The 16,134-nt window shown below is 45.9% G+C and overlaps 1 protein-coding gene across 2 annotated transcripts in view; it reads left to right on the top strand.

The window, feature by feature from the left end:
* ATP9A (ATPase phospholipid transporting 9A (putative)) overlaps positions 1-16,134 on the top strand; it is a 137,652-nt gene that overhangs the window by 27,754 nt on the left and 93,764 nt on the right. For both annotated transcript variants that reach the window (XM_057528702.1, XM_057528701.1), the window contains exons 2-4: positions 427-571; positions 3,228-3,341; positions 11,291-11,399. In XM_057528702.1, the coding sequence (XP_057384685.1) occupies positions 427-571; positions 3,228-3,341; positions 11,291-11,399 (368 nt within the window). The remainder of the gene's footprint in view (positions 1-426; positions 572-3,227; positions 3,342-11,290; positions 11,400-16,134) is intronic.

The following is a 16,134-nucleotide window of genomic DNA, read 5'->3' as shown; positions in this document are numbered from 1 at the left end:
AGCATGTGGGGTGGGAAGACACTGGGTTTCAGAATAAGACGGACCTGGTTCAAGGCCAGACTCAGCTGTTTCTCACATCTTGGCAAACTCGGGTGCTTTATTCAGCTGTCCTGAGCTTTCCTCTCTCACCTGCAGAATGTCAAAGTGATAACAGTACTTGTTGCTCTGTATTTACTTTTTTAACTTAAATCTTATTTTAGAAACGAATCCTACTTTTTGAAATAATTTGGGCTTGGGGACAAAGCATCTTTGATTTGGACCACAGCTTCTTAGACGCCTCAGCTGTGTTTTCCCCTCTCGTTGAAGGATGAAGCCCCAGATGGGGCTGTGGTTCTGACCCAGTGAAGATGCTTTAGAGAAAGACATTCTGGGCAGAGCGGATGGTGTGGGCGTGGCCTTGACGGTGTGGGCGTGTCTTTCCCGCAGGTGCTGCGAGTGGCTGAGATGCTGTGGTGCAGGGGAGCCCAGGCCCCGCACGGTCTGGTTGGGGCACCCCGAGAAGAGGGACCAGAGATACCCTCGAAACGTCATCAACAATCAGAAGTACAACTTCTTCACCTTTTTGCCTGGGGTATGTACGGCCAGGGGCAACATTGTTTTCTTCTTCCTACACCAAATGTATGCAGTGGTACCAGTCATAGAAGACTGAGGTCCCTGTGGCAGATTTTCTGAACACCCCGTGTCTTTTCCATGTCACCTCAGCCACTGGCCATTCATCTTCCCTGGTCCTGAGCACCTGGAAGGGGGCTGCCTTCTGTCTGCAAGGCTGTGAGACTCCACTTGATTGGTTAGAATAACTTCACATTTATTTGGTGTGTTGGGCCTGAGAGTGAAAAAGATATTTTGAGGACGTAGCTTTGTTACAAAAAAAAAAAAATCAGGAGAGGACTTCCCTGGTGGTGCAGTGGTTAAGAATCTGCCTGCCAATGCAGGGGACACAGGTTTGATCCCTGGTCCAGGAAGATCCCACATGCCATGGAGCAACTAAGCCCGTGCGCCACAACTACTGAGCCTGCGCTCTAGAGCCCGCGAACCACAACTACTGAGCCTGCGTGCCACAACTACTGAAGCCCACGCGCCTAGAGCCCGTGCTCCACAACAAGAGAAGCCACCGCAATAAGAAGCCCGCGCACCACAACGAAGAGTAGCCCCCGCTCGCCGCAGCTAGAGAAAGCCCACGCGCAGCAACGAAGACCCAACGCAGCCAAAAATAAATAAATAAATTTATTTAAAAAAAAATCAGTGCTTACATTCCCCCCCACCCCTCATTATCATGAAACACATATTTGGAACAGGAAAGTTGGGAGATAAAAGTGTAGAGAACTTTTTTTTAAAGGTAAATTTTAACACTGCCATCCAGAGAGACTTTGTATTAACATGTTTGCTAATGTTTTATGTAGTATTTTACTCTGCAGTCATCCCTTTTGTTCGTTAACTAACACAAATCCACGGACAAGTACTCTGAAAACCTTCCCCCTAAAACACCCTTAAGTTAAACATCTATTTTTATCTACTGTGGCCTCCAAAATACACTGACTGACTTCAGAAGCAGCAGCAGCAATCAGTTCCAAAGCTGGAAGAAAAAAAAAATCACTGTTTGATTTATTGAGGGAGAACATGGAAATACAAATACCTTACACACTGTAGCTTAAGGTCAACCGGAATGTTTTTTTAAGGGTGATTTTGAGTCCATTTATTGCTGCCTGGCTTACCCCCCTCCCCCAGCCCCCTAAAGCTCAGTATCTTTTTAAAAAAATTAATTAATTAATTAATTAATTAATTTTTGGCTGCTTTGGGTCTTCGTTGCTGCGCGCAGGCTTTCTCTAGTTGTGGCGAGTAGGGGCTGCTCTTCGTTGTGGTGCGTGGGCTTCTCATTGCGGTGACTTCTCTCTTAGCGGAGCACGGGCTTTAGGTGCGTGGGCTTCAGTTGTTGTGGTACGTGGGCTCAGTAGTTGTGGCACACGGGCTTAGTTGCTCCGAGGCATGTGGGATCTTCCTGGACCAGGGATCGAACCCGTGTCTGCTGCACTGGTAGGCGGATTCTTAACCACTGCGCCACCAGGGAAGTCACAAGCTCAGTATCTTAAGTCAAATGAAAGTTTATTTCTCGTTCATGGAAATTCTGAGGCAGATCAGGCCGTTCTCCTCCATCTCACAGCTACACCATCTGGAATACGTGGGCACCCACGTCTCCATGGCAGGGCAAGAGCGAGGGGCCGGACAGTGTTCCGAAGGGACACGTCATTTCTGTTCGTTGCCCAATGGCCAAAATGAGTCAGGGGGATCAGTGTCACTTCCAGGGCATGTGGGGTCAGTTAAAGCTCTGCCAGAACCCTCCTGCCACATGGGATGAAATTCTGCTATAGTTATTGTATGGCGTTGAGATCATACCATGGAGATATCCATTTATCTCACTCGTTTGATTCAGTCTTACGGCATAAGCATTTCCCACTAAAACCTCTTCAACAACATTTTGAGTGGCCTTTCCTGTACTTACAAAATAGTTTAAGAAGGGACTTCCCTGGCGGTCCACTGGTTAAAGCGTTGCACTTCCACTGCAGGAGGCGTGGGTTTGATCCCTGGTCGGGGAGCTGAGATCCCACGTGCTGCTCCGCGTGGCCAAAAAATAGGAAAAAAAAAGTTTTCGACTTTCCTGGAGGCGCAGTGGTTAAGAATCCGTCTGCCAACGAAGGGGACACGGGTTCGATCTCTGGTCCAGGAATATCCCACATGCCGCGGAGCAACTAAGCCCGTGTGCCACAACTACTGAGCCTGTGCTCTAGAGCCCGTGCTCCGCAACAAGAGAACCCACCGCAATGAGAAACCCGTGCACCGCAACTAGAGAAAGCCCATGCGCAGCAACGAAGACCCAACACAGCCATAAATTAAAAAAAAAAAAAAAAAAAAGTTTAAGAAATAAAATCTCACAACTATAGCCGAAGCCTCCAGAATACCCTCCCTGCCTGGAGGTCCCCACTGTCTTGAATCTGGTGTTTATAATTGCCACGTGTATCATTTGCTTCTTTACTTTGACAAATTATGTTTTCGTCACCCAGGTGTATTTTCCTATACAACATGTAGAGGTGTGTAAACCGTATGTGCAGGTACCATGTGAGTTGTGTTCTTCCCGGGGAGTGTTTTGAAATGTCACCCATCCCCCTCTAAGCCCGCCCAGCTGCATCCAGACCAGCCTCAAGTGTCTTCTCTCTCCTCTCTCTCCATTCCAGGTGCTGTTTAACCAGTTCAAATACTTCTTCAACCTCTACTTCCTACTTCTCGCCTGCTCCCAGTTCGTCCCCGAAATGCGACTGGGAGCACTGTACACCTACTGGGTTCCCCTGGTGAGTGAGTCGGGTCTTCCGTTCAGTAACATCAGAGGTTGGGCAGCAGAGGTTCTTTGTCCTCCAAGCACCTGGAATGGGACTCGGCCTTTCAAGGGAGAGGACACCCTCAGGCCAACATGCGGGGAACCCCTGAGGTTTTCATGGTGGAGCTCCGTTTCTCCCACTACCAGGATCAGCCGTAGTGATGCCTGGGCTACTCATTCCTTCTGTCCGTCAGCTGTTCAGTCTTTCCTTGTTTCAGCAAATATTTTTTGCATGCTTATCATGAATCACTCGGTTCTAGGCTCTGGCACACAGCGGTCATGAGAAAGGCAGAGCCTCCGACTCTGTGCATTGTGCTCTTTGAATTGTTTTCTGTTTATTATGTAGACTATTTCAGCGTGCAGGGTTGACAGAGTAACAGATTCTGTGCTTCGGTGTGTATGGAGGGCGACAGACCCGATGCCCCTCCATCCTTCTTGTGCCGCCTTTTCTTTCTTCCTGCCTTTCTGGAAATGGTTATTGAGCACCTGCTGTGTGCCAGGCACGGTGCTGGGCACTGGGGATGCAGCAGTGACTGAAACGTAGGAAAATTCCTGCCCTCGTGGAGTTGACTTTCAGTGGGGACAGACGATAAACAGTTGAGCGTAATTGTTTCAAGTAGTGAAACTGCTGTGAAGGTAGTAGAAGGTCATAGGGCAAATGGGACATCCCAGGCACAGTTAGTATTTGTTGAGTGGATGAAGGTGGGAGATGTGGAGGAGCAGTCTTAGCCAGGGTGGCCGGGAAAGGCCTCTTGAGGAGGTGATGGGAAGAAAAGTAGGAGGGTGGGAGGATCCCGGGTTCAGGGAGCAGCGGTGCAAAGGCCCTGCGTTCAGCACATGCTTAGAGTATTTGAAGGACAGAAAGAAGCCCAGCACGTCTGGGGCACAGAGAGGGTGAAATTGGCATTTCTTTTCCTCCAGAGACATTATGAAATATAATTATTTTTCATTACGCAGGGCTCGGAAGGAACACTCGGATTCTCTGTTCACAAATCTTGTTAAATATTTCATTGGGAGAAGATTGTTAAAGTAGAAAAGATGTTTCCTCCTTAAGGAAACAAAAACACACATTCTTTTGGACGGTAAGGATTTGGTGCACAGGCGCTTAGGGAGCAGAGTGAGTGGGCGCCACGGGCCCCGGGAGCGGGGTCCACACGCCATCGGCGCTGCGTTAATCAGACAGGTCGTGTCAGCAGTTCCAGCCCTGGGAAGAGGAGGGGGGCTTATTTCTTACACACAAGCGGTGGAGGTGCTTTTGGGATGCGGGAATCGTTCTTTTCTGCTCTGAGTCATTTGTGGGTGAGGTAGGATGTTGGGATAACAGACATTGCTGTCTGCGTCAGGGTGTGTGCTTTTACACAGTGAGTGTCGCTAACTCAGAGGCCAGGCTGATAGAAGCGGGGGGCTCGTGTCCCATCTCAAAGCAGGAGATGCTGCTTTGTTCCATCAGCTGCAAACATGGACCCAGAGTTGCCAGGCCCAAGAGGTAGAAACCTCAGAGTTTTACCGGAAATACCCTAATTTTATTTAGTTTTTTAGTTCCACAGTGGTTTGCTACGTACCTATACAAAGTCAAACTGTAAGTCAGTTATTTAAGAAAGGTTAAATGTGTAATGTGTATAAAATATCATCTATCACCCTGCCTTTTACTGATTACGTTTTTAAAGTATAGTTATTTGAAAGGTAATACAGTCACATGATTCAGGAAACGTGTAAAAAGGTACTTCATGAAAAGTCTCCCTTTTATCCAGTTCCACCCCCAGAACACTGTCATTCATTTCTTTTTCCTTCTTCCAAAGTTTACAAACAATGAATAAACTTTTTCTGGACTGGCTTCTGCCATTTACCATAATTTTTAAAAATTGAAGTATAATTGACATACAACATTAAATTTAAAAATCTTGTCTTTTCCCTGCTCCCCAACGCTCCTTTTTTTTGTTTTTTTTAAAATTTATTTTATTTTATTTATTTTATTTTTGGCTGTGTTGGGTCCTCATTTCTGTGCGAGGGCTTTCTCTAGTTGTGGCGAGCGGGGGCCACTCTTCATCGCGGTGCGCGGGCCTCTCACTATCGCGGCCTCTCTTGTTGCGGAGCACAGGCTCCAGACGCGCAGGCTCAGCAGTTGTGGCTCACGGGCCCAGTTGCCACGCGGCATGTGGGATCTTCCCAGACCAGGGCTCGAACCCGTGTCCCCTGCACTGGCAGGCAGATTCTCAACCACTGCGCCACCAGGGAAGCCCCCAACGCTCCTTTTTAGAAAAATGGTAACAAGATATACACAGTGCTGAATCATTTTTTTCTAATTTCCAGCATCTCTTTCCCTTGATTTTCAAACGTTGCTAACTCATTTACAAAATGTTAAAGCATTGTGTGGAGTGAGCACACCCCTTCTCTTGGTGGTCTGTCTGCAGGCTGCCGGTTTGCAGTCTCTGCTCTGCTTGAGGCTGTAGGGGGTTCCTTGGTACCTCATATTGGTGCCTTCTGGGCTCAGGAACCCTCGACTGGGAGTGTGGGATGACCAGATCCCACCTCTCAAATCTTGTCTGTTGGGTTCTCCCCAAACCCCAGATCTTGCTGCTTTACTGCCTGCAAAACGGTCTCTGTTCATTTTTCTTTTCTTTTATCAACTACAAAGGGACTCATTCTTTTTTTTTTTTTAATATTTATTTATTTGGCTGCGTCGGGTCTTAGTTGCAGCACGCGGGGTCTTCATTGCGTCACGCGGGCTTCTCTAGTTGCGGCGCGTGGGCTTCCCTCTAGTTGCGGCGCAGGCTCCAGAGTGCACGGGCTCAGTAGTTGCAGCACGAGGGCTTAGCTGCCCCGCGGCATGTGGGATCTTAGTTCCCCAACCAGGGATCGAATCCATGTCCCCTGCATTGGAAGGTGGATTCTTAACCACTGGACCACCTGGGAAGTCCCCCGGGACTCATTATTTTTGGAGAAAAGTTTGAAGGAGAAGCAGCACAGCAAAAATCCCTACCTGTGCAGCCACTTCCTGAGATGCCCCATCTATGTTTGTGGTCTGTTTCCTTTCAGTCTCTTCTTACACGTGCCTGTTTTACATACACTCTATCTTACATTATAGTAAAGTATGTATTATGTAAATGCAATTGGATCCCAAGGTGTTCGAGAAGGCAGCTGTGTGTCCCCGCCTCTCCCTGTCTTTACCATCTCAAGCATGATATCTGGTCTGTGCTCTCTCCCCTCGAGGTATTCATCTGCCCAGCCTGTCCTATAAACCCATTGTCCGAACGATTTTTGGGGTGCAGACCTACTAGCACCCCTACAACCTTGTTCACGTTGGCGTTGGCATTGGCATGTGTGTTGGGGAGGGAACTTTGGCCATCTTTGTCATAAGTTTTTCATTCTGTTAACCAAGAGTCATGTGTATGACTCAGAGAAGATGGAATTATGCAGGAGAAATAGTGGGGTTGGAAACAAGATCAGCTCTATCGAATTCTTCCACAGTGGTTATTGGAGATTCCCATGGACTGCAGGCAAATCAGACTGGTAGAGAAAAAAGATTCTTCACTCGATAAACAACAACATGGGGCAAAGGAGAATAAGGAGCTTGCTTGAGATCATGCTAGGATGTGGAGAGGATGTGAAGCCCCACAGAGACGGACACTCATTTTCTTTTTCTAAGGACTGGGCTTTGGAATATCAGAAAAGGCTTTGGGATGTGTGTGGGGTGTGTGTACGAGGATATTCTTTGCAGCATGCTGTATGTTACTCAGACACCGGAAGCAAACAAATGTCCATCGGTGGTTACCTGAATGCTGGTCCAGCAAAACTATGGAATGCTGCCCCGGAGTCAGGAATGATGAAGTCACTCCAGTGATGTTGACACGACACGATGTGACTCATGTTTTTCTTTGCATGAAAAAAGTAAGTTGCAGGATAACATGGACAGCATACTCCCATTTTTATGACCCTCTCCCCCACAAGAAGTGTTTTTGCACACTTGTACATGTAGATACATGGAGGTCTGGAAGGTTCTTCACCGAAGCTAGTGTTTATCTTTGGAGCCGGGGGTTGCCTTTTATTCTTTTAAGTGTTTTTTATCTTTATGTGCCGAGACCTCTGTCTTAAGTCACCTCAGTGTGCCTCTTTGGAAGTTGGAAAGGTATAGGAAAGTACGTAGATCAGACGTGCATTCAGGGTGTTTGAAACCATTCAGAATAGAGTTGCTCCCTCCACAGGGGGAGGCCACATTGGTTCTTGGGGCTGGTGACCGAGGATCAAAGTGTTGAACGCAACTTGATGGTAGGTACTCTACCCTTTTCTGTTCCTAGTATGTATTCTGTACATTAGCACCGGTGATGCTGACCCCAGGGTCTCAGGAAATGCAATGGGGTGAACCGTGGGGGCTGGGCTGACCTGGAGGGCTGCCACCCTTCTAGAAGAGGGCCTGACCCCAGTCCTAGCCCAGTCTCCTCTCTGAAATGACGCTCGGAATTTCCAGGAGAAGCCAGAAGGCCTGACTTCCAGTGTAAGCAGCTGAATCACCTGGTTTCCCTGGGACTCTGGCTGTAGAGAGAAGACAGGTGGGTTACCAGCAGCCTCTGACAGTCCTGAGGTTATTTATTTATTTAGTTAGTTGTGCTGGGTCTTAGTTGTGGCAGGCAGGCTCCTTAGTTGCAGCTTGCCGGCCTCTAAGTTGCAGCACACGGGATCCTTAGTTGTGGCATGCAAACTCTTAGTGTGGCACGCGTGTGGGATCTAGTTCCCTGACCAGGGATTGAACCTGGGCCCCCTGCATTGGGAGCGCGGAGTCTTAACCACTGCGCCACCAGGGAAGTCCCAGTCCTGAGGTTTCTCACTAGCTTGTGACCCCTTTTATAGCCGAGGTTTCCTGTGATGGTTCAGAGACAGGAGGAGATGCTTGTCTTGTACAAGTTCTTCCTCTCTTTCCAGGGGCTGCCGAGAAGGGAGTTTGGGGTCAGACAAATTAGGTAGCATCTGTTTCCAGGAGACTGTAGCTGATTTCCCCTAAATCCCCTAGATTTTTATGTAGAGAATCAATTTCCTGTTCTTGGCTAAAGTACATTTTGAAATGTCTCCAACCACCCTGAGAGTCCTCTCATTTCAAACCCAGCCGTGAGCTCAGTGGTTCAAAATGGGGGCGGTGTGGCCAGATGGTTGAGCTCTTGCTGCAACTTCTCTGAGAAGCTGTGTAATTGGAACAAGCTTTTCTGAGCCTCAGTTTCCTCACCTATAAAATAGGGGCGATCATGTCTACTCTCTTGGCTTGTTGGGAGGTTCAGTGAAGTACAGCAAGTAAAATGCTTCAAATAGCTCCTGACACATAGAACATTCTCGGGAAATGTTCTCATTTTAATTTAAAAATTCTGGGGCTTCCCTGGTGGCGCAGTGGTTGAGAATCTGCCTGCTAATGCAGGGGACACGGGTTCGAGCCCTGGTCTGGGAAGATCCCACATGCCGCGGAGCAACTGGGCCCGTGAGCCACAACTACTGAGCCTGCGCGTCTGGAGCCTGTGCCCCGCAACGGGAGGGGCCGCGATAGTGAGAGGCCCGCGCACCGCGATGAAGAGCGGTCCCTGCACCGCGATGAAGAGTGGCCCCCACTTGCCGTAACCAGAGAAAGCCCTCGCACGAACCGAAGACCCAACACAGCCAAAAATAAAGAAATAAATAAATAAAGTAGCTATAAAAAAAAATTTAAAAAAAAAAAAAAAAAAAAATTCTGGTACTAGTGCCATCGTTCATTGTGCGGATTACGTTTTAGCTTTTGGTAACTTTTTTCTTGATAGTAATATGTTAGAGGGAGAAATTCCTCAGGAGACAGCTGAAATAATCCATAAAATTGTATGAAGACCAAATAATCTAGATTTTTTTTTTTTTGTCATTAAGATGCTATCTACATGCCATAAAATGCACAGATACTAAGTTTTCAGTTCACTGTGTGTTGACATTTGTCAGTACCCATGTCAACACCACCTCGGTCAAGACCATTCCATCACCCCGGAAAGTTCCCTCTTGCCCCTCTGCAGTCAGCCCCCTCCCCAACCAGAGGGAACGGCTTTTCTGATTTCTCTCATAATTTTGCTTTAGTAAATCTATTTTTGACATACAACCTTATAGAAGAGTCTTGGCACCTTCAGAATTTCGTGTCTGTTCACCGTCACCACCTCTGATTTCCTTACAAGCTCAGAAAACCCCCCACTCCCATTCAAGCCTCTTTCTCGGTATCTGTGGCTCTTAAGGACACATCTGTGGACGGGTGGAATTTATTTCTGGACTACGTTTGCAGCTCTTTGTAAAGCAGTTTCTAGTTTAAGACGTGGCACGTCCCCTGGGATTGATGAGGACCGTGTGTGTGTGTGTGTGTGTGTGTGTGTGTTCGGGGGGTCATAGATACGGTGACTTAGGAGGCAGTATTTATTTGTAGCAGGGAGGTTAGTGCCTCCTGTCTTTGTAATGAGCACACACTTCCCATTAACATCAATGGGATTTAGCCAGGCCCACGCAGAGAGAAATAGAAACTGGAACATTTGAAAAAACAAACAACAAAAACGTGGGTTCTGGCCCAGAACAAAACAGCAGCCAGGGGGAGGGGGTGGGGATTCTGCAAACCGGGCCCTGCTTTTCCAGAACGGGTTTTCCCTCACCTCTGTATGTGGTCTGGTTATGCGTTTTTTTTCTGAAATGTACCAGTTTTGCTTTGGCTTCAGTGTGTACTTTACATCTGAGTGGAAAAGGAGTAATCCTTTGATTGTAAAGATGTGTGGGCCTTTGGAGGAGTTTCACAAAGCAGCCCATCTCTGGCTAAATTTACATAAGAGATTTGAAGTCCTTTGACTCGAACTTAACATATCGCATGGGATAAACAGTATGAAAATGAAAGCCTCAAAGAATTCACTACTGCTAACCTTGGGGCGATTGTGCTCTCTGCATTTAAAAAAAAAAAAAGACTTTAAAAGGAGGGGTGACAAGTGTATTTTGTAAGAAAAAATGAATGACGGTTCTTGCCTTTATTGATACAAGAGGAAGAATCTAGATGAAAATAGATTCTAGATATGGGTGACTCACATAGCTGTGAGTATAACCTCTGTACCAGGTTTTATGAGTTGGGGTATCTGACTTGGGAAGGTAGGGCAGTTAAAACTTTTCTTTTTATGAGTGTGTACTTATGCAATTAATACTTTAATGTGTTTTCTTTATAGAAGTTTAAAACATTACTGGAAAGACTGAAGTCCCCATCCCATCTTAGCCCCCTACCTTGTAGAGGAATCTAACAGTAATTGAGGACAGTGGAAAATCTTTAGCAGTATAGGAGAATCTTTGTTGGTGTTTATTTGAACAGTGTTACATTGTTATGTTCCGGAAAGTTGATTTCCCTACTGACCGGTCAATACAAACAGGGATGCATTTCACTTTGGGTCCTGGTGGCCCATCTTACTGGTTCCACCTACCCAAGTTTCTCCAGAGGCAGAACATTGTGGCAGTTAAGACTCTGGAACTAGATTCCCTGCGTTATCACTTAGGGGCAAGATTATTCAGCCCCTGTGTGTCTCAGTTTCTTCTTGGGTAGTGAGTGTGGTGATCTCAGCCACGAGCGGCACTAAGGGCTGGAAAGCACTTCGAATGCCACCCGGCACGTGGCGAGTGAGATGCAGACGTCAGAGGTCACCATCACTCAGCCCTCACCTGTGGACGGACGGTTCTGGGGTTTCTGTGTTTTTCACTCTTAGGAACCCTGTGGCGGTGGTGACTGGGGAAGTCCCTGTACACGTGTGTGTCAGAGATTCAGAGAAGTGGGCTTGCTGGGGCTTCTGCACTTGGAATAATTAGCAGGTCCTGCCCTGCTGCCCTCAAGTGGCCTCTGGCCTTTTCTGTCCCCGGCCCCAGGAGAGGAAGGTGACTTCCACCAGGGTTCACCCTCTCTCTGTCTCGGTGCAGGGCTTCGTGCTGGCCGTCACCATCATCCGAGAGGCGGTGGAGGAGATCCGATGCTACGTACGAGACAAGGAAGTCAACTCGCAGGTCTACAGCCGGCTCACAGCGAGAGGTCAGCCTCCTGGCCCCAGTGGGGCCACTTCCTGAAGCAGGGCCCCCGGTGGGTGGGTGGGGGGTGGTGGCCCACAGGGTTGCAACTCAATCATGGGCCGCTGACAGTCAGGGAGCAGAGTTCAAGGCCCGGGGCTGGCGGGTGAGCAGGTGCCCCGTGGCAGGACAGTCACTCGTTGCCAGCACCAGGGAGGCCAGCGTCTGCCCCAGGGCCTGGGGTTACTCCGGCCGCATCCCTGGGCTGCCACTGCCCTCGTAGAGCCAGTCCTGTCATCTGACTTGTGCCTCATCAAACTGGAATTTAATTCTGTGCACTTGGCATCCTCCCACACGAGTTTCCAAGGCAGTGCAGCTTTAAAAGATACTCTTTCAACGTTACAAAACTAATGTTACAGCTTTGCAATGTGAGTTTTTAAGAAGGCACCAGACTTAACATAATAAAAGCTGCATCTGTGAAGGTTTCTTTGAAGGCATCTTATAAATCCTCAAAATGGAAGAGTGACTAAATCTGACCCAAAGAGAAATTACTAGGTAACCTTTAATTTGAATTTTTGAAATGGTGGAATTTTAAAAACCTGCTCAAACACACCGTTGAGAACCCACAAAACAACCCAGCCAATGTCGACTTCTGTTTCCAACTACAAATTCTACCTAGATTTCCTGTTAAGGTTGTATTCAGACTTGAGAGAATGTTACCTAAAATTCCCGAAGATTACTGATCCCATTCAGGGATTAATAATGTTTTAGGAGCGGCTGAGGGGAATAAAAGCTGTGGTTTGCCTTCAGGAAATTGAGAATTCTGAAAGAGATAAGATAGATGCCCAAGGGAGCTTGCAGCCAGCCAGGTTGTGAACTGCTTTATGTTAAGTGCGTTAGTCTTCGGAGGAAGCAGTCCGTCCATGGTTTCAGGGGTTTGAGTAGAATTTTCCTTCTCGGAAAAATGTTGGAGAAATTTATTTAAGGCTCCAAAATTTTTTTTTAAAGTATAATCCTGTGAGGGCATGAAAGTATCTTGTTTTAATGCATTGAAATAGATTTTCATAGTTGGTGGTCTTAAAAAGTTGCAAGTCTCTGGGAGAAGGGGGGATTTAGAGTTGGTATAGAAATGCTTTATTATTGCTAAACTACTGTATTTAGGACGTTTTGCTACCTAAAGAAAAAAAACCCAGCGTAATCTTTGCAAAGGCAGGTGGCTTGGGCTTTCCATGTGGGTAATCAGAAGACCCCTCTGGAGTACGTTTTTTTGTGGTTTGTGTATATTAAATCCTCCCTTAATAACATATTCTGACTATAACATTTAAAATGCTTGGCAACCGACAAAAGCCCCATCGGAGAGGGTGCGGTGGGTCTATTTAGAGCTCAGGAGGAGGGGCCCTGGGATCCCATTCATTCAGCCATCCAGGCTCCAGACCTTCTTTGGTTCTTTTCATATTGCAATTGCTTTTCCTGGGAGTGATTTTTCTGCCCTCCCCTGCAGATCCGACCCCCTTCTCAGCCCCTGCTTTAGCTTCCCTCCGTTCTTGAAAAGATCCTGAGGAGAACTGGCAGATGGCTGTAGCATTAAACACTTGTCTTCCTTTGTGGGTCTCCTTTTGTGGCCCGTGGTTTCCATTGTCATGCCAATCCAACAGTAGGGGAAGACCTAGCAGAGTTCTGAATATTAACCCAGACCCTGGCTCTGCAATTTGTTTTGAAAGCCCCAAAATGGCACTGAAGAAAACTGTCAGCTTGGAAAGTGAAGGAGGGGAGGTTAGTTATTTGATACACTTTGTGGGGAAGGACCAAAGTAAGAAGCCCAAACGAGGATTTCAGAGAGAGGAAGAGAAAAAAGCCTTTTTTTTTACCTTACCGTTCAATTATTTAATAATATTTTCTTGAGTGAGGCTTTTCACCAAGATCTTCATTTAGTAAGTTCAAAAGCAAAGGGAAACAGATAACATATATGTATGTCCACGCAGGACTGTTTTCTCTTTTTATCACATGGCATCTTAAAATGTACTTTTCAACACTATGTTTGGAGTTCAGAAAAGTTTGGAAACCAGAATATCAAGTCCTTGATCATGAGATTATAAGCCATTATATTTATCTGCATTCTGCATCATTTCCTGTTTAATAGTAACAGTACTTGTACTAGTACAGTTAAATAATTGGGGGTGGGTGGGTGATAACTTCTAACTAGCAAAATAGTTGCAGAAATCATGTGGAAAACTCCTATTTGCCTTCACCCAGATTCATCAGTTGTTAAGCTTTTGCTCTTTCATCTTTCCCCTCACACCCTAAGCCCTTCGAGAATTAAGTTGCATACACTATTCCCTTTTAACCTGTAAATACATCAGCATCAGTGTTTAATTCGTAGTAGGATGTTCTCCTTACATAACACAGTATAATTACAAAATCAGGAAATTTATCATTACATTACTATTAATCTCATCTATACTTCTTACTCAGAATTCGCCATTTGTTCCTAAAATTTTTTTTATAGCTTTTTTTTTTTTTTTCTTGTCCAGGAACCAGGACAGGTTTGCCTTTTGCATTTAGCTGTCCTTTCTCCCTAATCTCTAACTTGGCGGAGTTCTCCGAATTTCTTTGTTATGACATTGACATTTCTGAAAAGGACAGGCCAGTTTTAGGCCAGTTACTTTGCAGCTTGTCCCTCAATTTGTGTTTGCTCCAGGTCTCAAAATTAGATTCACAACAATGCAGGAATTTATGTCGTTTTAAGAATGCCAGTGGCACAGATCCTGGGATGTTACCAAAGTTGTAGAGGCATCGTGTTAATCGAATTGAAAAGGTTTCGAACCTGGAGAAAAAAAATTGATTTTAAACAAGTGAATTAAAAACTCTGGAAATAAGAAATTCACCATTGGGAGAAAAAAAATGGATGATCTTTTTTTTTAAATTGCTGCTTCCAGTGGTTTAGATCATCTTATTTCATTCAAGGTGTGTCTAAAACAACACATCAATGGATTAGTTTTTAATGTAATTGTCATACTTTAATAAGAAGTATTTGAAGCATTTTAATATTGATAATAAAATTAGCCTACATGTAGAAATGACCTTTTATTCATTCTTCAAGGATATTTGAAACTCCATCACTTTCCAAGGTCTGTGATAGGTTTCTGTATTACAGAGATAAACTTGAGGGGCTGGGACTTGGGGAAATTAATAGTCCAGCAAGGTATCCAGGCGTGTAAAGGGGATGATTGTAACTGGTAGTTATACTTTAGTGGCATGAGTGTTGTGGTCCTTATAAAGAATGTCCCCTTTCGTGACCACCACATTCCTGGTTCTGAGCACAGTGGTTGGTGGTTGAGGAGAGTAGTGGTTCTGAGTTTGTGCTCTGCCTGGATTCAAGAGTCCTGCTTCTGCCTCCTTCCCCTGCTGTGGGGACAGATCCCTTAATCTGTCAGTAAATTGGGGATAATAATAGTGCCTACCTTAGAGAGTTGCCGTAAATATAACTCTTGCATGAGAAAAATTTAGCACTGTGCTGGGATTTGGTCTGTGCCCAAGAAAGGCAGTGCTGGTGGTATTGTAGCAGGGGTTCATTAAATATTGGTGGGTGAGTCAATGGAGGTATGAGCCAGAGGTTATGGGAGGTTATGGGAGCCCATCAGAGGGGAGCTGAGGATGTCTTCCCGGAAGAGGTGACCTGCATCCTGAGTCTTTGAGGTTGGAAGGAAGCAGCACTGGCTTTATGATTGGTGGTGCTGAATGCAAAATGAACACTTGGGGCCCCGGTTCAAAAATTATTCAAGATGGCGGCAGCAGAGCATGAAACCAAGTAATGACCCCTTCTGAGTGCAGGGCCCTGTGCCTTTACTGGAATCACATGCCCGTGAAGTGTTCCTGGTAAAGAGTTCTCCAAAGGTCACAGGCTGGGATGGCTAGAAGCGTGGGGTACAGAACCCCAGGTTCTGGCTCCATCTTGTTCTTCCCAATTCCGCCTTGTTTCCTGAGCCTCTCCTTCCTGGGAAAATAGAAGAAAAAACCATATTGGCCAGTGAGGACCTGAGACTCTGGGAAAGCTTATTCTGTGATCCAGGAATCTGTAATCAAGGCATGCTACAGGGAGAAGGTGGCATTGGAACTGTTTGAAAAACGTTGTCCAGATTGGGAAGCCGGAGAGACAAAAAGAAAGATTTACTTACTATAAGCCAGCCAGGTGCTGGACAAGGTCTGGTCTGTCATTATTTTAAACAACCTTATGGAGGTAGCTTTTACCTATGGGGAACTGAGGCTCATAGAGGTTAAGTATTGTGTCTGAGATGATGTAGCTAGTTAAGGGGTAGAGCTTGATGTGAACTCCGGCTTGTCTGAATGTAAAACCTTAGCCTATAAGTCTAGGCTCCACTCTGTGCCTGGAGATGAGGCTCACACTTCCCCATAGAATATCTCAATGATTGCCATGGCGTTCAGCCTTAATACATATGCTACAGAAGGGCTTTTAGATTTAAGTCCATTTTAAAGCACTTTTTTTAATTGAAGTGTAGTTGATTTACAATGTTGTGTTAGTTTCTGGTGTATAGCAAAATGATTCAGTTATACATATATGTGCATTTTTTTTCATTTTCTTTTCCATTATGGTTTATTACAGGATATTGAATATAGTTCCTTTTGCTGTACAGTAGGACAAAACACATTTCTGAGTCCAAAGAAATCAATCCAGCCCCCTCATTCTGAGATGAACAAACTGTTGAAAGCCAAGTAGGAATGATGCTTTTAGATAAATAAGC

The sequence above is a fragment of the Balaenoptera acutorostrata genome, chromosome 15, assembly GCF_949987535.1.
Source record: "Balaenoptera acutorostrata chromosome 15, mBalAcu1.1, whole genome shotgun sequence".
NCBI classification, from domain to species: Eukaryota; Metazoa; Chordata; class Mammalia; order Artiodactyla; family Balaenopteridae; genus Balaenoptera; species Balaenoptera acutorostrata.
Note: the sequence above shows the minus strand (reverse complement) of the source record. Positions and strands in the feature narration are given on the sequence as shown.